The sequence below is a fragment of the Bufo bufo genome, chromosome 4, assembly GCF_905171765.1.
Source record: "Bufo bufo chromosome 4, aBufBuf1.1, whole genome shotgun sequence".
In the NCBI taxonomy this organism is placed as follows: domain Eukaryota; kingdom Metazoa; phylum Chordata; class Amphibia; order Anura; family Bufonidae; genus Bufo; species Bufo bufo.
The window spans coordinates 212712875-212737091 of record NC_053392.1 but is presented as its reverse complement, the minus strand read 5'-3'; the positions used below and the strand labels follow the sequence as shown (position 1 = coordinate 212737091).

The window sequence follows — 24217 nt, the reverse complement described above, 5'->3', positions numbered from 1 at the left end:
ATGGAGGTGATCCGCCTGGTCACATGACCCTCCATCAGCGGCCATTTTATGGACAGGACCTCTGTGTGGACAGCACAACAGATTTTGCAAAGAAGGGGGGATGCCTTCTGAAATATAGACAATGGTGCAGAATTTTAACAAAGGCTATAGTAGTAAGTGTAATATTATCATCTTACAAACACGTATGTTAACAAAGTATTTAGCGCTAAAAAAAATCCACACAAACTGACCTTTACATCTGACGTATGAAATAATCCCTCCACAACTCTTAGTCGCTCAACTCCAAACTTACGGTTATAACCATTAGGAAATTCATAGTGCACTGTAGGCATCTTGGCTGCTACACTGGAGATACAGAAGACATTACACTGATAAAGAATAACATTCCTTGAATTAATTTGTCCTTTTAGTGCTCAGCAATATTGTTTTTTTTAAAAGTCGTCAAAGCTCCGATAACACAGCCTGTATACTTTCTTTAGCCCCTGCCACCCACGCCATTAATTGTGGGTTGCAGAGACTGGAGAGACCCTGCATAGGCTGCGCTGATACAGCGTCCCAGATCAATTGTAGTCGAGATCCCACTGTAACAGCTGGCATAAGAGTTAAGTTATATGCTGGCCCCTTAGCACCCTAGATGCTGCTGTTAATAGCGACTGCGGCATCTAGGCAGTTTTGAAAAACACAAAGGTAACGCAAAAAATAAATGTTAATCAGTAAGTCTCATGTACCCTCAAATGGTACCAATGAAACCACATCTCATCCTGCAAAAAACAAGCCTGTATACAGCAACATTGGCGAAAAAATTACTCTGCGACAACAACAAAAAAATTGTTTTTTATTGTGCAAAAGTAGTAAAAAAATGAATAAAACGATACATATTGGGTATCACCATCATCGTACTGATCCATTCAATAAAAATAACATGCCAATTATGACCCACGTTGAATGACGGAAATTTAAAGTGCACAAATATTAGTGGAATAGCTTTTTTTCCATTACTGCACGCCAAAAAATAATGAAAGTTAATCTATAAGTGATATGTACGGCAGAACAGTATCACTAAAAACTACATGTCAACAGAATTCAATTCAACATTTTTTTTTTTTTTAAGTTATCGCCAGAAAAAGCTAAATAAAAAAAATCAAGAATAAATGATAATTATCCTGAAAGGGGTTATGCAAGAATGATGGGGAAGGGGGGGGGTTGGACCTGTAAAGAGAAGCTCCTCACTTCTTCTCCTCCCAGCCTGCAATGCTCCGCTGCTCTCCCTCACTGAAAATATCAGTGAAACCGGATGTTTACACCGAGGGAGGGCAGCAGGATCAGGTAAGGCTACTTTCACACTAGCCTCAGTTACTGATAATACAACCATCTGCATCCGCTATGAACGGATCCGGTTGTATTATCTTTACCATAGCCATGACTGATCCGTCATGAACTCCATTGAAAGTCAATAGGGGACGGATCCGTTTTCTATTGTAGCAGAGAACACGGATCCGTCCCCATTGACTTGCATTGGGGGTCATGCCGGATCCGTCTTGCTCCGCATCCCAGGAAGGAAAGCAAACTACAACATGGGAACGCAACGGAATGCATTTTGGAGCGTTCTGTTCAGTTCAGTTTTGTCCCCATTGACAATGAATGTGGACAAAACGGAAGCTTTTTTTTTTCCGGTATTGAGCCCCTATGACGGATCTCGATACCGGAAAACTAAAACATTAGTGTGAAAGTAGCCTAAGTAACCTTCTCTTTCCAGGTCTGTCCAAGTGAGGGGGTGGGTTCAATGCCTTGCACGACCACTTTAAATTAAAAATAATCGTCCAGGCCTAGTTCCTTGTATAACCAGACTTTAAAAGCAGACTTACTTCTCATTATACACGGTACTTGAAACTTGTAGCACAGATTTCTTAAAGTCCTGTAATATACTCTGCAAGAAATTGATAGAAATATCTTCATATGCATTTCATGTGTGTTTTGTTTGCAGATTCAATGTTAGTATTATATATGAAGCTTGCACTTACATTGCACGCATGATCATGCCAAGACTGAGTGACCGGAGGCAACTCTTCCTTTTTCTTCCAGTTAGCTGGCGCTCCCTCTGGTACAGCCTCCTAAAATGCCCCAAGAAGGGTGGTACTATGTTCATTACTACTGTCAGGCTGTAGTCAAATACTGCTGATAATTAGTCTTACCTTAGAAGCAATCATATATGGAGGGATTAGGTCCACATTCATTTCTTGCAATAACTCTCTGCACTGCTGGGTAATGAAGTCTCCAGCTAGAGGTGACTTTACAACGCCTGGAAATGGCAAACACTATACTTCAGAGTAACGTATTCCAGAAGAATGTACCCAGTGTATATTAGTTATAGCATTACATACCATAGAGAAAATATATTGTAACGCATTCCTCTGTGTACTGTAAGTAAACTGCAGACACGCAGTCCCATAAAACAAACAGATCTGAGTCCAGTTTAACCACACTGTATGTGGAATATAAAGTTGATGACTGGGAACAATAAGATTAGGTCTACACAGCAATAAGCTCCCTCTAGTGGTGGCAGTAGGCAGCCAGTTTTATAATATACTATGTGAGGGGGATTATTGATCTATTTATGTTGTGTAAATGCATTGACAAATGTGGTGTTTAGAATGGGCGCCTTATTTCTGAAACACCTCTTCCACTTGGGTGAGGCGGAGGGTGACTTATTTAAAAAAAAACAAAAAACATTTTTCTGCTTAATAAAATTAATTGTAAACTGGCAGAAATTTAGGATGTAACGCTTTGCATTCCGTATCACCCGGGAGTATTTGACAGATGCATACTGGGAAACCAGGTGGGATGGGGGTGGCGGGCCCATACTAAGTTTTGGTATGGGGCCCTACGAGATCTGTGTACGTCCTTTACCAAGTCTGTTTTACCTTCTTGAATTACAAGTCCATCATGAACTGGAGTAGCTGTAGTATACGCAGCACCACTATCCAATATCACAGCGGTGGATCGGCCATTTGCAAATCTACGCAGCAGTCAAGGAGGCAAGAGCTGATGGTTTACAGAGAAAAATGAAACCCATGAAAATGGTCCATTTCATTGATTAGGGTGGGATTAGCAGAGCCGCAGCCTCAACCAGTGTGTCTCAGACTATCTTAGCCTTCGCAGCTAAGGCCTCTTTCACACTTGCGTTGTCCGGATCCGGCGTGTACTCCACTTGCCGGAATTACACGCCGGATCCGGAAAAACGCAAGTGTACTGAAAGCATTTGAAGACGGAACCGTCTTCCAAATGCGTTCAGTGTTACTATGGCACCCAGGACGCTATTAAAGTCCTGGTTGCCATAGTAGTAGTGGGGAGCGGGGGAGCAGCATACTTACCGTCCGTGCGGCTCCCCGGGCGCTCCAGAATGACGTCAGAGCGCCCCATGCGCATGGATGACGTGATCCATGTGATCACATGATCCATGAGCTTGGGGCGCCCTGACGTCACTCTGGAGCGCCCGGGGAGCCGCACGGACGGTAAGTACACTGCTCCCCGCTCCCCACTACACTTTACCATGGCTGCCAGGACTTTAGCGTCCCGGCAGCCATGGTAACCACTCTGAAAAAGCTAAATGTCGGCTCCGGCAATGCGCCGAAACGACGTTTAGCTTAAGGCCGGATCCGGATCAATGCCTTTCAATGGGCATTAATTCCGGATCCGGCCTTGCGGCAAGTGTTCTGGATTTTTGGCCGGAGCAAAAAGCGCAGCATGCTGCGGTATTTTCTCCGGCCAAAAAACGTTCCGTTCCGGAACTGAAGACATCCTGATGCATCCTGAACGGATTTCTCTCCATTCAGAATGCATTAGGATAATCCTGATCAGGATTCTTCCGGCATAGAGCCCCGACGACGGAACTCTATGCCGGAAGACAAGAACGCAAGTGTGAAAGAGCCCTAAGCTGCATTCACTGATCACAGCTCTGCAGTAATGTAGCTGAGCTACAGCCAAGGAGCAAGAGCTGAGGGAAAATAAATAGCAGGTAATCATTTATATCTCATATTGGAGCTCCTGACTAGAGGGTCGCTCTAAGTTGTAGGGAAGACCCAAGTAAACAAGTTTACTTCTTTTTTTAATTCCTGGAAGCAATCATAAAAAATACATTTTAAAAAAATTAAAATCCCATGCAATTTTGTAATTACAGCTCATTAGTAAACATCCTGCACATGATAATAGCGAATGACATATAAATAATTCACGATTTAGTACTTAACAAGGATACGTGCTAAGAACTGGAGATTTGCAGAGGAAGAATGTTGGAATATTGTAGAGCTCAAACATCAGTTCTGTCAGCCTCTCCCTTTTTTCTCTTGTATTCCACTGCAAAAATAGAAATGCATGACAAACGGGAAAATAAAAATGTGGACACTATGCAGAACATTACACACCCAAATCGCGAAGCGAATGAACACCCGGTATTGTTGCTGTCCAGACTAACTCAAGGGAGAAAGCGACCGCGAAACACGTGTTGGGATCCAGGACTGTTTTGGTCTGTATTTACCTTTATTGCATATATTTTCCCTGTGTCATTTTTTAGCTGAAGCACTATGCACTTTATGTATACTGACTGAGGGCTGTGACTGATTACTATTCCGCACAGCTTGGGATTATTGATTGCAAAGTTATATGTACTATAATGTAACAGACCTGTGGAGAGCATCCTGTGTGATTTAATGCTGCTTATGTATATGGATTTCTATGTTTTATACAAGTGTATGTCCAATAAAAGATTTTGTATTTCTATAATTTATGCTGTTCTGAGTCTAGTTTTGGCTAAATATATGCAGAACATTAGATGGAACCATTGTCCTGACACCTACTAACATCACGTTGTCCTAGACCCTCTAGGGCAGTGATGGCTAACCTTGGCACTCCAGCTGTGTTAAAAAGGAGATTTTTGTATAACTTACCAGTAAAATCTCTTTCTCGCTCTTCATTGGGGGACACAGGAAACCGTGGGTATTGCTATGTCCTCTAGGAGGCGTTGACACTAGTAAAAGTAATTAGCTCCTCCCCTGGCAGCTATACCCCCTCCAGCCTGGAGAGAGAGCTTCAGTTTGTGAGAAGCAGTAGGAGAAAAAAAGCCAACCAAAGAGAAAAACACGTGGAAAATCAACCATGTCAAAGGACCCAACGGGGTCCAAACCAGCAACAGCTACAACTGTGGCCAGACAACAATACTGGGTGGGTGCTGTGTCCCACAATGAAAAACGAGAAAGAGATTTTACTGGTAAGTTATACAAAAATCTCCTTTTCTCGCCCATATTCATTGGGGGACACAGGAAACCGTGGGACGTTCAAGAGCAGTCCACGGGGAGGGAAAAACCACAGACCCATGGAAGCAAGCGTCCCCTGCTGGTAGCTAAGAAACTGCCGCCTGCAAGACCTTGCGGGCAAAGCAGCGGCCGCCGATGCATAAGATAGCACCTGGAAAAATTTTGTGAACGTGTGTAAGGAGGTACGGTAGCCGCGTTACACAACTGCGCAGTCGAGGCGCGATGCCTCAGAGCCCAAGAAGCATCCACAACTAAGTGGAGTGAGCCCAAGAAGCGTCCACCGCTCAGTTGAGCGAGCCGTGACACTAAGGGTGGAACCCTGCTCCGGGCGCGGTATGCGTCAGCACTTGCAGACCGAATCCAACGTGCAATCGCCCTTTGGAGGCCGCCAACCCCTAGCGAGGACCCTCCGGAGAGAAATGGGGGTCCGTACGCCGAGAGGGACTTTAGGCTGCTAACAAGAAGTAGAACTCTGACAACGTCCAATAATGTAACTCCCTTCCGAAGGGTGCGAAGGAAAGGGACAGGGAAGGAAGAACAATTACTTCATTGATATGGACGTCAGAGACCACCTTCGGGAAAAGCAGGAATGGCCGGAGAACTGCCGTATCCCTGTGAAGAACCCGGAAGGGGATCTTGCAAGAGAGCACCCCCAACTAAGACACCCGCCTGATGGATGTGATAGTCACAAGAAAAAACTACCTTCCAGGACAGGAGCTGGAGTAAGAACTCCCACAAGGGCTCAAGTGGAGAAGACTGGAAGGCTGAGAGAACTACGTACAGATCCCAAGGCTGTAAGGATGGTACAGAGGAACCGTAAGAACCGCTCCCTGAAGGAAGGTTCCCATGGGCACCAGGGGACCCAGAGTACGCTGGAAGCTGCCCCAGGACCGAAGCGCCAACACGTGACCCATCAAGGAACTAAGGGCTAAACCAAGGTCCAACCCTGAATATAGAAGGATAGGACCGTGGGGAGAGAAAAAACAGGAAGAGAGGGGATGTCCCGGCACTCACAGAAGCCCAGGAAGGACCTCCAGGTCCCACAATAGACCCTGGGCGATGCAGGCTTCCTGGCTTGAATCATCATGCGGAAGACATCCGCTGAAAACCCTCTCCACGTCAGAATGGAGGTTTCAATAGCCACGCCAACATCGAAATGCTGACGCCAGACCGGACCCCGTGAAAGAAGGTCGTCTCTGAGTGGCAGTGACGTCTCCAGGAAGGAGAACGAGGTCAGTATACCACGCGCTACGGGGTCAACTCGGAGCGACTAGGATTTGTTGGAATGTCCTCCATCTGGATCCTCCGTAGAACCCTGGGAAGGAGGTGAAGAAACACGTAAGGAGGGAGAACTCCCACCAAGGAGAATCACAGCCACAGCCCATCAGTCTGGACCGGATCGAGCCTGGTAAGGAAATCCACCAACCTAATACCCTGTGCAAATGCAGATGAGGAAAGGTAACAACGTAGGAACTACCAAGGCATGCGGGACGGCTATGAACCCTGAGCCAGAGGGGGGAAAGACAGGAGAAGAATAGGCTAGGTGTAAGCCCATTCCCCGTCTGAGACCGGCACTATACCGAAGTAGCCAAGGACTAAGTGGCTGTGCAAACACACTGCCTGAGGAGGAAGCCAAGCAAGGGGAGTCACACTGTATTGCTAGCCCCATACCCCAGCAGAGGAGGTCCCCGTAGAGGCCACCGAATTCAGTGTTAAAAGAGTCCACCGCCTGACGAAAGAGCTGTGCAGTAAGAACCAAGCATGTAATGGTAAGCAACACCGCTCCCACAGTAGTAACCAGCGCTTGCCCAGTCAGCGCAAAACTGAGGGGGAGGCCTGAGACTATCCGTAGAAGCCATGTACCATACTGCCCCAGTGAAGTAGAGCTAACCTCAAAACACTACCTGGAAGGGCGCTGAACAGGCGCAAATGCCCAGCTAGCTCCAGGGTAGGACCCCTACCTGAGGGGGATGTTCCACTGGAGTGACCACGAACTCGAGCATTAACGAAAAGCTGCACCTGTGGAGTAGAACAAGCTGTAGGAGCTAAACCTGAGTGCCAGCATAACCACTTTCCCAGAGAAGGGGGAGTGGAGGATAGAGAATACAGAGTCAGTGAAACACTCGACTCACTGGAACGTACTCACCAGATATGTGCAATGGAGTGCGCACTACGTATTGATGCGGACAATATCATGACCGACTGGAACAACGTAGGCCCATGGAGATGGGGGTACTCTAGGACACAAGTGATGCTAGGAACCCCCTGAGAAGACAGAGGATGTTATAACCATGCACGAAACCAGCACCAAAGGAAAGAACAGCCACCGCGTCCACTGGTGGCACCCATAGTCAGCACTAGGGTAAGAGTGCCGGGCACCTGCGAGTACCGACTGTTGCCACGCCCCCTAGGAAATAAGCGAAGGCACCTAGAGCAGTGGTGCCGCAGAATTGCAGCATCCGAAGATGTTTAGTTATTCCCCGCTAGTGGAGCACTACCAGAAGGGGGAAATGGGACAGGAAGCACGGTGATGTGCAACACTCCGTCTATGGAAGGATAGTGTGACAGTCGGAACCGTATGTAATGGTAGTGCAATAAGCTACCTAAGGAAGGTGGAAGCATGCGACAAGTACTAAGAGAATACTACACCTATGAAGGGGGGCGAATGCCCACGGCGAAAAACTAGTGCACATGGAGAGTCCTGTACCCGTGGGAGTGCAATTGTTGCACCTAAGTAAGGGGGTAATGCATACAGCACACAATGTACCAGTAATAATGTCATCGCGCCATGAATGGATATGCATAGCAGGTCCCCAAACTCATGGCATTGTACTGAGTCCACCTATGGCAGGGGATACTGTATAAGGCAGGTACTAATCCCGAAGTAGTGCAATTACTCCACCCAAGGAAGGATTAATGCATACCAAGTACTACAGGCCACCTTAGACGCAATCCTAAGAGATTGCGTCGGACTCATGTCAGGGTCTGAATCAGTGATTCTCCCCCCCCCTCCCTTCCGGACGGACCCTCCCCAGTGAGGGAGGGTGTGTCTGAGCGTGACCCAGGGAGGAAGGGTGGGGTTGCGAAGAAAAAGATGCACTGTGTTCCGCTTGCGCATAGGTGTACTCCTCAGAATCTCGGCATTGGCAGGAGTGGACTGCGCAGGCGGGGACTTATCAACCAAACTACCCAGGGGGTGGGATGGGAACTTGAAGAGGTCCGTCTACCGGATTGCGCAGGCGGTGCAGTATCAATCAAGCGACTCCGGATGTGGAAGCATAGGTGGAGAATTATCCCCCAAATGACCCGGAAGGGTGGATTGGGAATGTCAGAGGGCCTGAATTGAATGGCACCGGCGAAGAATCATCAACCAAGCGACCCCAGAGGGTGGACTGGAAGTTCCAGTGGACCCTTACTCGATTGCGCAGGTGGGGAATTATCAACCAAACGACCCAAGAGGGTGGATGGGAATGTCAGAGATCCCTTATCGAATGCACTGGTGGAGAATTATCAACCCAACGACCCGGGAGGGTGGATTGGGAATATCAGAGGTCCATTAGTGAATGTGCTGGTGGAGAAATATCAACCAAACTACCCGGAGGGCGGATTGGGAATGTCAGAGGTCCTCTATTGAATTGCGCAGGTGGAGAATATCAACCAAACGACCCGGAGGGCGGATTGGGAATGTCAGAGGTCCTCTATTGAATTGCGCAGGTGGAGAATATCAACCAAACCACCCGGAGGGTGGATTGGGAATTCCAGAGGTTCTCCTCTGTATTGCGGAAGTGAGAATCATCAACGGCCCCAGAGGAGGGATTGGAATCCTTCAGAGGTCTGTCACTAATTGCGCAGGTCGAATTATCAACCAAACGACCCGGAGGGTGGATTGGGAACATCAGCTGTCCTCCACGGGAGTTGCAGAGGAGGAGAATTATCAACCAAACGGCTCGGAGGGCGGATTGGGAACTATGAGAGGTGCTCCTTATCCGAGATAGGACACGGGCCCAGTGTGGTACTGACAGCCTCAAGCACAAGAGGCAGGAAAGGGTTAAATTCCTCCACAAGGAACATTGCACTGGGAGTGCCACGCCCCCTTAGAACTCTATCCCTCCCCAGATATGCCGGCCACAGCCAGCCAGGAAGGGTTAAGGTCATCTTCATGACCAGGGGCGGAGCTAGCAGGTCTCTGGGGGAGGAGGAAGAAGGGCGCAAAGTTTTCGCGCCGGAGCGCACCCCCCCCCTCCCTTCAGGGGACGAAGTGCGGCCCAGCAAGACACAAGGCCGCAATCCAAAGCCCCTGCGCAAGCCGATCATCGCATCGGCAGGACCGCAGAGGGACAAGGTACCGCTGTTTTCCCATCTGAAAAAGAAGGAAAAAAATAAACTAAAATAAAAAATCTTCAGGAGATCCCTGCAGAGCAGGGAGGTCTTGCCTCCTATTGACACTAGAAAAAACTGAAGCTCTCTCTCTAGGCTGGAGGGGGTATAGCTGCAGGGGAGGAGCTAACAGCTTTTACTAGTGTCAACGCCTCCTAGAGGACATAGCTATACCCACGGTTTCCTATGTCCCCCAATGAATATTGGCGAGAAACTACAACTCCCAAGATGCCCCCCTTGCTTGGTTGCTCTCAGAACTCTATAGAAATAAATGGAGCATGCTGGGAGTCGTAGTTGCACCACAGCTGGAGTGCCAAGGTTAGCCATCACTGCTCTAGGGTTAGTCGGTTCCTGCTATTAGCACTGTAACATTCCAGGACCTGAGGTGTCATGGTATCAATGCTGTTTGGTGGTCTGCTAATTGTGAGCGTGCAACTGTTCACAATCAATTCAATCTTTTTTTATTCCAAATCCTGTGTATGATCCACATCACAAAAATCAGGGTAGAATTCTATTGCAAATTATTCAAGTATATTTTATTAGTTTTTGTAGTGACAGCACCAATACTTGTAATTTTTCTTTATTCTTTGTGCATGGATCCGTCTAGCATCAACTGATACATCAGTCACCAGCTACACACATTTTGGGTTACAGACACCAAACCTGCTGTTTACAAGGCACGTGAAATTCCTAGCCGCTAGATTAGAGACACTAATGCTCCCCCAAGGCAGCATTCACACGACCATAAGTGTACTGAGGTTCACATCACATCACGGACCTATTGACATGTCCTATTTTAGCTGCGCGGCCTCATGGATGTGGAAGGATACAGAAGCGGCACAAAAGATAGGGCATGTCTTATACTTTGCTGCAAAGTGTGGAGCACAGACCCATTGAAGTCAATGGGTCTGCACGGTGATGAAGCGTGCACACAGCTAGTAACCATGTTTAGAGGGTCCGCAGTAAGCCCTTAACCTTATGCATACAGAAATGCTGTCTGTCCATTTTGTTTCTTTCTTGCACAGTTGAACTGTTTTTGCTATATTATGGCTGATTGCTGGCAGAGCTGATGGCCATTGACAAGTAGGACTGTTTAAAGGGGTTTTCTGGGACTACTATATTGATTATCTGTCCTTAGGATAAGTCATCAATATGGGATCTTTGGAGTCTGACACCTAGCACCCCTGCCAATCAGCTGTTTGAAGAGGCTGCAGCTCTCCAGTGAGCGTTGTCGCCTCCTCATGGCTAACCAAGCACAGCGACGTACGTTGTATAGCGGTTGTGCTCAGTATTACCTCTAGATAGGCCATCAATATATGAATCCCAGAAAAACCCTTTAAAGGGTTTTCCAGAACTTAAATATTGATGACATATCTTTATCAAATTGGTGGGAGTCCGCCACTTGGCAGCTCCACTGATCAGTTCCTCGAAGGAGACACAGTGACACCAGAGCTAGCACAATTCTGTATACGGTGTAGTGACCACAATCTCAGTCCCCTTCAGCTCCTGCCACCCCGACAAATCTGATATTGATGATGACCTATCCTTAGGATAGTTGTCACAGAAAACCTATTTAAGTGTACATATCATTTATATACATGTATTTCATTTAGATTTTGCGCTGACTTTATTTCTTATCTGAGCTCAAATGTTCTTTCTAAAAGCACCAAATCACCTTTCCTTCTCGCAAGCTCTGTCTAAAGCCATCACTAGTGTGAGCCTTAAAGGGGCTGTCTCAGGGCTGTCTTCAGTAAGTGGCATTTATCATGTAGAGAAAGTTAATACAAGCCATTTACTAATGTATTGGTATTATCAATATTGCTTCCTTTGCTGGCTGGATTCATTTTTCCATCACATTATACACTGCTCATTTCCATGGTTACAGACCACCCTGCAATCCATCAGTGGTGGTCGTGCTAGCACACTATAGGAAAAAGCATCAGCCTCTCTGGTGGCCGGGACCATGGGAGCGCACATAGGCTAGTGCTTTTTCCTATATTGTGCGAGCACAACCACCACTGATGGATTGCAGGGTGGTCTGTAAGCATAGAAACGAGCAGTGTATAATGTGATAGAAAAATGAATCCAGCCGGCAAAGGACGCAATATGGACAATCACAATACATTAGTAAGTGCCTTGTATTAACTTTCTCTACATGATAAATGCCTCTTACTGAAGTGAGACAACCATTTTAATTCAAAGCTCTAAACATCATATATGGGGAAACATAAAAGAAACATTATGATCTTATGTATTACTTGATACAGTTTTATATAGCAATTACTTACTACAGGTTCAGACATCAGAACTGGATGTAAACTTGTTTTGGACTTGATAAGCCTTTTGTATGTGTGGTCTAATATAGCCTGGAAGCTCTCCCAGTTGTCAACTAAAGAAAAAAGATTGTAAATCAAATAAGAGGCTATACTAATAGAAATAAGGCAAAGGTTGGAACTGGTTACAAAGCATTCTGCCTGCAGTATGCATTACGCGTACTGTCATAAAACAATTGATCGCATGTTCAATGGATAAGGATAATAAACAAGTAATATTGGTACAGGGAGCATAAACCAGCCATAAACATTTCTGTGAAAGTATAGCAGTAATGCAACTGTCTGCTATATATGGTAAAAACTGCAGTCGTGATCTAGCATGAGTCTAATCTATGCCTTAAATGGAGCCTGCTGAGACAGTTTGAGCCAATTGACCTGTTAAAGAGTAACTTTTATGCATCTGTAGTCATTGTTTGTCACAGCGCTGTTTTTATCTTAACTCTTTAATGATTGACTGGATGTGCTCTGATATCATATATGGAACTGTCATTTTCACCTTTGGTGAACCCGTAACAATGTATCAGATCATTTCAGAGGCCTCATGCACCCGACCGTTGTTGTGTTCCGTGTCCGTTGTTCCGTTTTTCGTGATTTTCTGCGGACCCATTGACTTTCAATGGGTCTGTTGAAAACTCGGCTAATGCACCGTTTGTCATCCGCGTCCGTGATCCGTGGTTCCAGTCCGTCAAAAAAATATAACCTGTCCTATTTTTTTCATGGAAAACGGAGGAACACAAGATTGTCATCCGCGTCCGCGTCCGTTTTTTTCCTATCATTTGCATGGCAAACTTGACTTACACTTTTTTTTACTTTCCTTCATGTCTGGTGATCCTCCAAAAATAAAGGAAGACACACGGAAAAAAAAACGGAAACGGATCACGGAACAACGGAACCCCATTTTGCGGAACAAAACACAACAACGGTCGTGTGCATGAGGCCTTAAAAGGATATTCTCATCTTAAACATTTATCCCCAGGATATGCTGTAAATGTCAGACAGATCCCAGCTCTGCGACACATACACTACTCCCAAAAAGGATATTTGGCTTGTGGGTAAAATTTCAGGATGAACCTAAAATGTCTTTGCAGGTGAACTTAATGTGACCTTCTCTAAACTTTTTGAAGGCACATGTCCAACTGTTTCACAACTTGCTATTCTCTAACAAGGAGCTTAACAGCGAAATTCACAACAGTTGTTTGATCCATGAATCCCCCAATAAATTCCCTGGTTCAATTAAAATTGGTATTTAAACAGTCCTCCTCATCATGCTGTCCACATTTTACATCAAGAGACCAAGATGACACCTAACAATTGATGAACAGTGCCTGCTGTAAGAGACCGACTGCGAGCTTATTCGGCCTCCGGGCGCCCCTGTTGCCATGGCGCCCTGTGCGGCCGCACAGCTCGCACACCCCAAATGCCGACCCTGTCAGCAGGTTGCACCAGAGATACAGAGAGACTGGAAGAGTCACAGAAAGGCATAGAAATGGAAGTCCTTGGCCACATCCGACACTGATGACCGCTTCATTGTGAACAATGCCCTGCGTAACCGGATGATGAATGCCACACAACTCCAGGCACATTTAAGGGAGGTGAGAAGCACCCAAGGGTCACGTCAGACCATTTGAAACCGTTTACATCAGTGTTCGTCTGCGTGCTAGACAACTTGCAACGGTACCTGACGACAGGCGTCAACGTTTTACATGGGCCAGGAAGCAGCTACGCTAGACGAGGGACCAGTGGGCCTCAGTGTTGTTCACTGATGAAAGTCGATTCACACTGAGCAGAAATGATGGCCGCCAACAATGTTCGAAAATCAAGGAGAGCTCTATGCATCAGCCACTGTAGTCACCAGACGAGCCTTTGGTGGTGGTGGTGGGGACAGGTGTGTCTAGTCAACACAGAACTGCCCTACACTTTGTAGCTGAAGCAATGATGTTGTATTTGGAGGTAAAAATATAACCTTAAAATTTTTATTTTCAGCAAGCAGATTCAGGATGACATTGTCTACAAGTGCATTGTCTATTATGAAAGGGGTTGTCCGGGCTTTTACTATTGATGACCTATCCTCAGGATAGGTCATCAATAGCAGATAGGCGGGGATCTGACACCCGGCACCCCGCCGATCAGCTGTATGAGGAGACGCAGTGAGCACGTGCCAGCTAGCTCCCTTCTCTCTTCCTGTCCGCTGCTGCTGTCTATGGTCTTTGCCATAGGCTGCAGACAGGAAGAGAGCAGAGAGATGGCACTTGCGTGCACCGTCTCCCCGTACAGCTGATCGGACAACCCCTTTAATAGGACTTTTAATGACAACCCTTCTTATGCCAAGTATTTTTCACTTCACGGATGAAGCATTGGTAGGATAATTCCATAAATAAAACAGATGATGAAGAGAGTAGTCCTTTATCTTCTGTTTTATTGTTTTTTTAATAAATCAGTCAATGGTAGTAGCGCTCTGTGATCTCCATTTTTATATCTTTTTTACCCATTACACTATTGGAGCAGTTGTTCCGTGGAGTGGAGCTCCAACCTGTTGGTGTTTGTTGGACCTGTTCTTATTTGCATGCCTTCAGCAAAGTTGTGCCAGTATATGCACAATTGTATCTGATAAGCTCTTTTGCTTAATAGGCAGGTCATTCATCTGCAGGTTTCACACTATGCAGCACCCCAATACTTTTATTCATAAATAAGACCCAAGTCACCCAAGCTTTCTGATTATGTTGCCAGAACATGGGCAGAATTTTTAGTTTTTCTTTCATCTGTGCTCTACAGCTGGTTTCATCATATGGCCTGGGGCCTTGCTACATACTGTCAGAGGTAATCTGTCCTTCCATGCCTTATGCCCTGGTGCCTGCTCTGCACTTTTTAGTGGGTTCTGTCAGGCACTTTTTTTCCAGAACAGCCTGGTCTCATCACAGTTGAAGACGTGCTTTGGATGGTATCCTTTCTCTATAATCAAACCCTAAAAGTCTACTGGAAATAAAGCAGCAGCATCCTCATCAGCAGATTCAAACTCTCCAGTAAGTTTTATATTTTTTAATCCAAACCTATTCCTACATCTGAGACCTGGGTTTAGTGGCTCAACCAACACGAATCCATAGAACTAGGTGCACTCTCCCGTGGCAACATCCCTGCCAATTTGCAATATAAGGATCAAGTAAAGAGTATAGAGGGCACTCAATTATCTGTTTTTTGCATGGTACCGTATCACATATATGGGATTAAAGATACTTTATTCAAAAGAGACCATATACAGTCAGGTCCATAAATATTGGGACATCTACACAATTCTAATATTTTTGGCTCTATACACCACCACAATAGATTTGAAATTAAACAAACAAGATGTGCTTTAACTGCAGACTGTCAGCTTTAATTTGAGGGTATTTACATCCAAATCAGGTGAACGGTGTAGGAATTACAACAGTTTGCATATGTGCCTCCCACTTGTTAAGGAACCAAAAGTAATGGGACAATTGGCTTCTCAGCTGTTCTATGGCCAGGTGTGTGTTATTCCCTCATTATCCCAATTACAATGAGCAGATAAAAGGTCCAGAGTTAATTTCAAGTGTGCTATTTGCATTTGGAATCTGTTGCTGTCAACTCTCAAGATGAGATCCAAAGAGCTGTCACTATCAGTGAAGCAAGCCATCATTAGGCTGAAAAAACAAAACAAACCCATCAGAGAGATAGCAAAAACATTAGGCGTGGCCAAAACAACTGTTTGGAACGTTCTTAAAAAGAAGGAACGCACCGGTGAGCTCAGCAACACCAAAAGACCCGAAAGACACGGAAAACAACTGTGGTGGATGACCGAAGAATTCTTTCCCTGGTGAAGAAAACACCCTTCACAACAGTTGGCCAGATCAAGAACACTCTCCAGGAGGTAGGTGTATGTGTGTCAAAGTCAACAATCAAGAGAAGACTTCACCAGAGTGAATACAGAGGGTTCACCACAAGATGTAAACCATTGGTGAGCCTCAAAAACAGGAAGGCCAGATTAGAGTTTGCCAAACGACATCTAAAAAAGCCTTCACAGTTCTGGAACAACATCCTATGGACAGATGAGACCAAGGTCAACTTGTACCAGAGTGATGGGAAGAGAAGAGTATGGAGAAGCAAAGGAACTGCTCATGATCCTAAGCATACCACCTCATCAGTGAAGCATGGTGGTGGTAGTGTCATGGTGTGGGCATGTATGGCTGCCAATGGAACTGGTTCTCTTGTATTTATTGATGATGTGACTGCTGACAAAAGCAGCAGGAAGAATTCTGAAGTGTTTCAGGCAATATTATCTGCTCATATTCAGCCAAATGCTTCAGAACTCATTGGACGGCACTTCACAGTGCAGATGGACAATGACCCAAAGCATACTGCAAAAGCAACCAAAGAGTTTTTTAAGGGAAAGAAGTGGAATGTTATGCAAATGTTAAGTCAATCACCTGACCTGAATCCGATTGAGCATGCATTTCACTTGCTGAAGGGAAAATGCCCCAAGAACAAGCAGGAACTGAAGACAGTTGCAGTAGAGGCCTGGCAGAGCGTCACCAGGGATGAAACCCAGCGTCTGGTGATGTCTATGCGTTCCAGACTTCAGGCTGTAATTGACTGCAAAGGATTTGCAACCAAGTATTAAAAAGTGAAAGTTTGATTTATGATTATTATTATGTCCCATTACTTTTGGTTCCTTAACAAGTTGGAGGCACATATGCAAACTGTTGTAATTCCTACACTGTTCACCGTCTTGCAGCATTATTCTGTCTGTGATGGGACGCAACCAAACGGAATGGAATGCATTTTGGTGCATTCCGTTTAGTTCAATTCAGTTTTGTCCCCATTGACAATGAATGGGGACAAAACGGAAGCGTTTTCTTCCGCTATTAAAATCCTATGACGGATCTCAATTGCGGAATTGAAAACGCAGATGTGAAAGTAGCCTAAATCAGCACCCACAGGTAATGCTCTCAGCAGAGTTGTCATTTATGACTACAGCTTCGCTACAGTGTTTACAGGGAAACTAAAGAAGTCTAAAGCCTGTCCGTCTTTTTGCTTCAGGCTGTAGCCATTCATATTCAGACATTTTCAGTAACAACAAAACGATATAAAGTAATCAGGTAAACTAAGCCACGTGTGAGAAAAAAAGAGCATTAAGTGATAGGCAAATGAACCATAGTAAGGGGTTTCTGGGAAATAAACTACATGTGGTTCAGAGGCTTCTGTTCTCCCCCCAGTGGTGGGGGCAAAATTTTACTATTTGCCAGTGTAAATGGAAGCCAGGATTTGGTACTCAAAAAGAAATATTATTAAATGAATCTACACCAAATTATGTAAAGAAAGATGTAGAAGAGATTATTGGAATTGCAGTATAATAGGTATATAAACAATGCTGTGATACTCTCATGTGGTTGCTAAACTTCTACACCTAGACACAAGGAAATAAGAAGTCAACATCATGTTTTGCTTGATTTCTTATTATAGACTTATGATGATTCGACTGGACATAATTTAAAAAGGCAGATCCGGCATGGTATTGAGACCCTCAACAATCTTGAAAATGACTTTATGCAGCCATCTTAACAATGATAATAGGAACAAGGTGGAACTGTTCTTGAGATCTTCAGAACATTTGTCTCTAGCACATGTGACATTCCATTAAAAAAAAATCTATCATTAGAAATGTACCTTAAGAGACACAACTTACTCATTCCTTCTTTGAAAGGTGTAATGGCTTCCAAGTTTTCCTGAGGTATCTCATGAAGGTTAGGATCTATGTAATACTTAGATGGCGTACCTCCATCTTCTCCATCAAGTACTGCGCCAACTGATGTAGGAAAATCTACCTGCATATAGTTATCATGTAAATTACTAACATTTTTCACATCATTCATTACCAAGCATATTAACAGTTTCCCCATTGGATACCATATTATTTATTTCATATTCATTCAGTTTCATTTCATTATCAAGGTGTTTTAGAAGTATTGGCATATTTTTATTATTATTTTTGTCAGAAACAGGCAGCATTTTATGTACTGTATATTATTGTATACGAAAACAGTATTAGATGCAGACATTTTTTTCATGTTTCTTCATGCCAAACATGGAAAAAATTGAGTCGGAAAGTCTTCAGACTTTTATTTACATTTTGTTATGTGGCCTTGTGCTAAAATGTAAAAAAACAATAAAAAAAAATAAAAAATCAAGTTTTTCCCCCATCAATCTGCACCCAGTATCCCATAATGAGAAAGTGAAAAAAGAATGTTCAAAATCTTCACTAATTTATCGAAAAGGAAAAACTACAATCTTGCATTGACATTCAGACCGTTTACTCAGGACTTGGTAGAAGCACCTTTGGCAGTGATTACAGCTTTCAGTTTTCTTGAATATGATGCCACAAGGTTTGCACACCTGGATTTGGGGATTTTCACTCTTCTCTGCAGATCCTGTTAAGCCCTGTCAGGTTGGATGGGGACTGTGCATGGACAGCCATTTTCAGGTCTCTCCAGAGATGTTCAATTTGGTTCAAGTCAGGACTCTGGCTGGGTCACTCAAGGACATTAACATAATTGTCCCTAAGCCACTTCTGTGTTGTCTTGGCTGTGTGCTTAGGGTCATTGTCATGTTGGAAGGTAAGCCTTCTGCCCCATCTGAAGTCCAGAGCATACTGTGTCAGGTTTTCATAAAAAATTATCTATGTACTTTACTCCATTCAACTTTCCCTCAACCCTGACCAGTCTCTCTGTCCCAGCCACTGAAAAACAGCTCTACAGCATGATGCTGCCACCATGCTTCATTGTAAGGCTACTTTCACACTAGCGTTCAGACGGATCCGCTCATATAATGCAGACTTTGGATCCGTTCAGAACGGATCCGTCTGCATTATATTGTAGAAAAAGTTCTAAGTGTGAAAATAGCTTTAGACGGATCCGTCCAGACTTTACATTGAAAGTCAATGGGGGACGGATCCGTTAGAAAATTGAGCCATATAGTGTCAAATTCAAACGGATCCGTCCCCATTGACTAAGGCTACTTTCACACTAGCGTTCAGGGCTCCGCTTGTGAGCTCCGTTTGAAGGCTCTCACAAGCGGCCCCGATCGCATCGGTACTGCCCTAATGCATTCTGAGTGGATGCGGATCCGCTCAGAATGCATCAGTCTGGCAGCGTTCAGCCTCCGCTCCGCTCAGTAAGCGGACACCCGACCGCTGCTTGCAGCGGTCGGGTGTCCGCCTGGCCGTGCGGAGGCAAACGGATCCGTCCAGACTTACAATGTAAGTCAATGGGGACGGATCCGTTTGAATTTGACACTATATGGCTCAATTTTCAAACGGATCCGTCCCCCATTGACTTTCAATGTAAAGTCTGGACGGATCCGTCTGAAGCTACTTTCACACTTAGAATCTTTTCTACAATATAATGCAGACGGATCCGTTCTGAACGGATCCCAAGTCTGCATTATATGAGCGGATCCGTCTGGGCAGACCCCAGACAGATCCGCTCTGAACGCTAGTGTGAAAGTAGCCTTACATTGTAATTCTGGATGGATCCGTTTGCAAGCAGCGTTCAGGTGTCCGCTTGCTGAGCGGAGCGGAGGCTGAACGCTGCCAGACTGATGCATTCTGAGCGGATCCGCGTCCACTCAGAATGCATTAGGGCAGTACGGATGCGTTCGGGGCCGCTTGTGAGCCCCTTCAAACGGAGCTCACAAGCGGAGCCCCGAACGCTAGTGTGAAAGTAGCCTAAGATGGCTGCAGATAATGAGCAGTGCCTAGGTTCCTCTAGACATGATGCTTAGAATTGCAGCAAAAAATAAATAAATCAATCTTGGTTTCATCAAACAAGATAATCTTGTTTCTCACAGTCTGAGAGTTCTTTACATGTTTGTTTGTTTTTTGCAAACTTTCATGTGTCTTCTACTGAAGAAAGGCTTCTTTCTGGCAACTGCCATAAAGCCCAGATTTGTGGAGTGCTGCAGTGATGGTTTACCTTCTGGAAGTTTTTCCCATCTGCACTCAGGATCTTTGGAGCTCAGTGAGAGTGACCATTGGCTTCTTGGTCACCTGTCTTACCAAGGCCCTTCTCCTCTGATTACTTAGTTTGGTGGGCAGCCAGCTCTAGGAAGAGTCCTGGTTGTTTCAAACGTCTTCCATTTAAGAATTGTGAAGGCCACTGTGCTCTTCAGGGCAGCAGAATATTTTTGTACCCTTCTCCAGATCTGAGGCGCCAGACAATCCTTCCCCTAGTTCAGTTCTTTCCTCTCATATGCATGGTCAGCTGTTAGAACTTCTAGGTGAGTGTCTTTCCAAATCATGTCCAATCAACTGAATGTATTTAAAGTGTCACAGCAAAGGGTCTGAATATTTACACCCTGTACAGAATTATTAGGCAAATGAGTATTTTGACCACATCATCCACTTTATGCATGTTGTCTTACTCCAAGCTGTATAGGCTCGAAAGCCTACTACCAATTAAGCATATTAGGTGATGTGCATCTCTGTAATGAGAAGGGGTGTGGTCTAATGACATCAACACCCTATATCAGGTGTGCATAATTATTAGGCAACTTCCTTTCCTTTGGCAAAATGGGTCAAAAGAAGCACTTGACAGGCTCAGAAAAGTCAAAAATAGTGAGATATCTTGCAGAGGGATGCAGCACTCTTAAAATTGCAAAGCTTCTGAAGCGTGATCATTGAACAATCAAGCGTTTCATTCAAAATAGTCAACAGGGTCGCAAGAAGCGTGTGGAAAAACCAAGGCGCAAAATAACTGCCCATGAACTGAGAAAAGTCAAGCGTGCAACTGCCAAGATGCCACTTGCCACCAGTTTGGCCATATTTCAGAGCTGCAACATCACTGGAGTGCCCAAAAGCACAAGGTGTGCAATACTCAGAGACATGGCCAAGGTAAGAAAGGCTGAAAGACGACCACCACTGAACAAGACACACAAGCTGAAACGTCAAGACTGGGCCAAGAAATATCTCAAGACTGATTTTTCTAAGGTTTTATGGACTGATGAAATGAGAGTGAGTCTTGATGGGCCAGATGGATGGGCCCGTGGCTGGATTGGTAAAGGGCAGAGAGCTCCAATCCGACTCAGACGCCAGCAAGGTGGAGGTGGAGTACTGGTTTGGGCTGGTATCATCAAAGATGAGCTTGTGGGGCCTTTTCGGGTTGAGGATGGAGTCAAGCTCAACTCCCAGTCCTACTGCCAGTTTCTGGAAGACACCTTCTTCAAGCAGTGGTACAGGAAGAAGTCTGCATCCTTCAAGAAAAACATGATTTTCATGCAGGACAATGCTCCATCACACGCATCCAAATACTCCACAGCGTGGCTGGCAAGAAAGGGTATAAAAGAAGAAAATCTAATGACATGGCCTCCTTGTTCACCTGATCTGAACCCCATTGAGAACCTGTGGTCCATCATCAAATGTGAGATTTACAAGGAGGGAAAACAGTACACCTCTCTGAACAGTGTCTGGGAGGCTGTGGTTGCTGCTGCACGCAATGTTGATGGTGAACAGATCAAAACACTGACAGAATCCATGGATGGCAGGCTTTTGAGTGTCCTTGCAAAGAAAGGTGGCTATATTGGTCACTGATTTGTTTTTGTTTTGTTTTTGAATGTCAGAAATGTATATTTGTGAATGTTGAGATGTTATATTGGTTTCACTGGTAAAAATAAATAATTGAAATGGGTATATATTTGTTTTTTGTTAAGTTGCCTAATAATTATGCACAGTAATAGTCACATGCACACACAGATATCCCCCTAAAATAGCTAAAACTAAAAACAAACTAAAAACTACTTCCAAAAATATTCAGCTTTGATATTAATGAGTTTTTTGGGTTCATTGAGAACATAGTTGTTGTTCAATAATAAAATTAATCCTCAAAAATACAACTTGCCTAATAATTCTGCACTCCCTGTATGTCCATGCAAAATTAAAGTTTTTCCTTTTTAATAAATTAGCAAAACGTTCTAAAATTCTGTTTTCACTATCTTATTATGGAGTATTGAGTGCAGAATGATGGGGAAAAACTTTTTTTTATTTTTAGTATAAGGCCGCAACAAACTGTAAAAAACAGTAAAGAAATCTGAAGATTTTCTGAATGCATTGTATAATCTAACCAGGTTATAATGGAATACTCAACTTAAGTGGTTTTATACATATATGACTCACCAAAGGAATGTCCTCTCTTGCATAACCAGCCCGTACTGAAAATGAACCAATATCAAAGACCAAAGCTCCAATCTCATCTACAATAAATTAGAATAAGGGTATAAAACCTCAGCTGGATTCCAATTTTTTCAAAACATTTAACAATTATTGGCATAGTACTGTGCATATGACTGATCCCTGCTTTATGGTTAAGTGGATACTGTGAATTTTTCACATATTAGCAAGCAATATGTGACTATTAATTGTAATAAAAAATACACAGTAGGTTGCTACTTTTTGTGAAATAATTTTTAAAAAATTCTCACTTTTCCAGTGTCTAACTTCATCTTTGCGTGTACTGTTATCATGGTATAGAACAGGGATGGCCAACCTGAGGCTCTCCAGATGTAGCAAAACTACAACTCCCAGCATGCCCAGACTGCCAAAAGCTATCATCAGCCTACAGCAGGGCATGGTGGGAATTGTAGTTTTACAACAGCTGGAGAGCCACAGGTTGGCCATGCCTGTTATAGAATATTACTTAAAGGGATAGCAGCGGAGAGCGTCATAGCCAGGGAGAAGGTGAGCTGTTTTTTCTCCCTGGCTATGATGCTCTCTGCTGCGATTGGACTGCACTACAGCCAGGGAGGAGATGCCCATTGAGAAACCCGGCCTTCTCTTCCTCCCTGTACCGAGACTCTAAATGAACATATCAGGCGCCCAAGACACCAGGGGACAAAGCGCCAGAACGGAGGGGTATTTTAGAGGGGAAAAAAGTGCTGGTATTTGTAGGGGGCCGCCCTATCTGGCATACCAGTTTGTAACTCATAATCCCATGAAAGGTCCTCCTTGACTTATAATAGGGTTTATAATTAAGTTTTTGGCATTATCAGTGCCATAAAAATAAATGAGGTAGCAGAACAACATGTGCAATAAAGGGGTTGTGCCAAATTTATGTTATCACCTATCCACAGAATAGGGAATAACTAGGGGTCCAAATGCTCGGACCTCATGGATCAAGAGTATGTGGGGCCAATTTCCCCGTTCTGATGGAGCAACAGTTTGAGCATACACTCTGCTGCTCCATTTATTCTCTATGGGAACACCACAGATAGCTGAGCTCTGGTGCTCACATAGAGAATAAAAGGGGCGGCAGTGTGCACGCACAACCTGCTGCTCCATCAGAATGGGATCCTCGTTCTCGGTGGGGGTCCTAGCGTTTAGACCCCCAGCAATCAGCTCATTATCTCATATCATACGGATAGGGGATAACATAAACTTGGCAGAAACCCTTTAACACTCCATTCAGAGAGGAGACTGAGACCCCCTCGTTCTCTGGATTGTGGGGCTCCCAGCAGTCAGACCCCCATGATCGAATATTTATCACCAATCCTGTGGATAGGTGATGAGTAATTTACATGTCATAACCTTTAAGTCCTGGTTACTATGGATGTGTTGTCCACTATAGATATAATTTTGAGGCCAGTTTTACAACAAAGACACTGACAATGTAACAAACCACTATCAGTGTCAGGTACATGGTACAATAAAGGTTTATAGCTTGAGGCATATAGATAATAAATCTCATATTTCAGGGTACCATCACTTTGGTTTGTTTAATAAATGTACGGATACATATGAATAAGCATTAAAATCTCCTTATTAATTAATAGCAGCCAAAAATAAGCAGTTTCTATTACAATAGTGCAAAAGAAAGCATGCCAAAATGAGTGTACGTAACTAACAAATGTTCTGACAGTGGATTGTATGTGCTCACAATGAGAAGCTTCTCCCCACACAGCCCTTTCTTACCTCCACTCATCTTTAGATCTGGAAAACCTTCCTCCTGTGCAGTGTGACTACACTCCTGTACACTCCTGTAGGTCACCCAATATATATCACCACCAGTTATATTGTGTGGTAATACTTTGCCACCTCCCCCCGTTCACACAAGCCTAATATGGGAAGTTGTTCAACTATGACCGTAATAAAAGATAACGTCACTGACTAGTTGCCAGAAGGTGACTAGGAATTCTGAG

General features: G+C 44.4%; 1 protein-coding gene across 1 annotated transcript in view; it reads right to left on the bottom strand.

The window, feature by feature from the left end:
- Positions 1 to 24006, bottom strand: part of LOC120997910 (actin-like protein 6A) — a 33523-nt gene extending 9517 nt beyond the window's left edge. The window contains exons 1-10 of the mRNA XM_040428272.1: positions 23991 to 24006; positions 22200 to 22276; positions 17721 to 17859; positions 11975 to 12075; positions 4256 to 4353; positions 2922 to 3016; positions 2193 to 2299; positions 2022 to 2111; positions 1866 to 1927; positions 231 to 345 (exon numbers count right to left, since the gene is read on the bottom strand). Of these exons, the coding sequence (XP_040284206.1) occupies positions 231 to 345; positions 1866 to 1927; positions 2022 to 2111; positions 2193 to 2299; positions 2922 to 3016; positions 4256 to 4353; positions 11975 to 12075; positions 17721 to 17859; positions 22200 to 22276; positions 23991 to 24000 (894 nt within the window). The 5' untranslated portion in view covers positions 24001 to 24006. The remainder of the gene's footprint in view (positions 1 to 230; positions 346 to 1865; positions 1928 to 2021; positions 2112 to 2192; positions 2300 to 2921; positions 3017 to 4255; positions 4354 to 11974; positions 12076 to 17720; positions 17860 to 22199; positions 22277 to 23990) is intronic.
- Between the last annotated feature and the right edge of the window lie 211 nt (positions 24007 to 24217).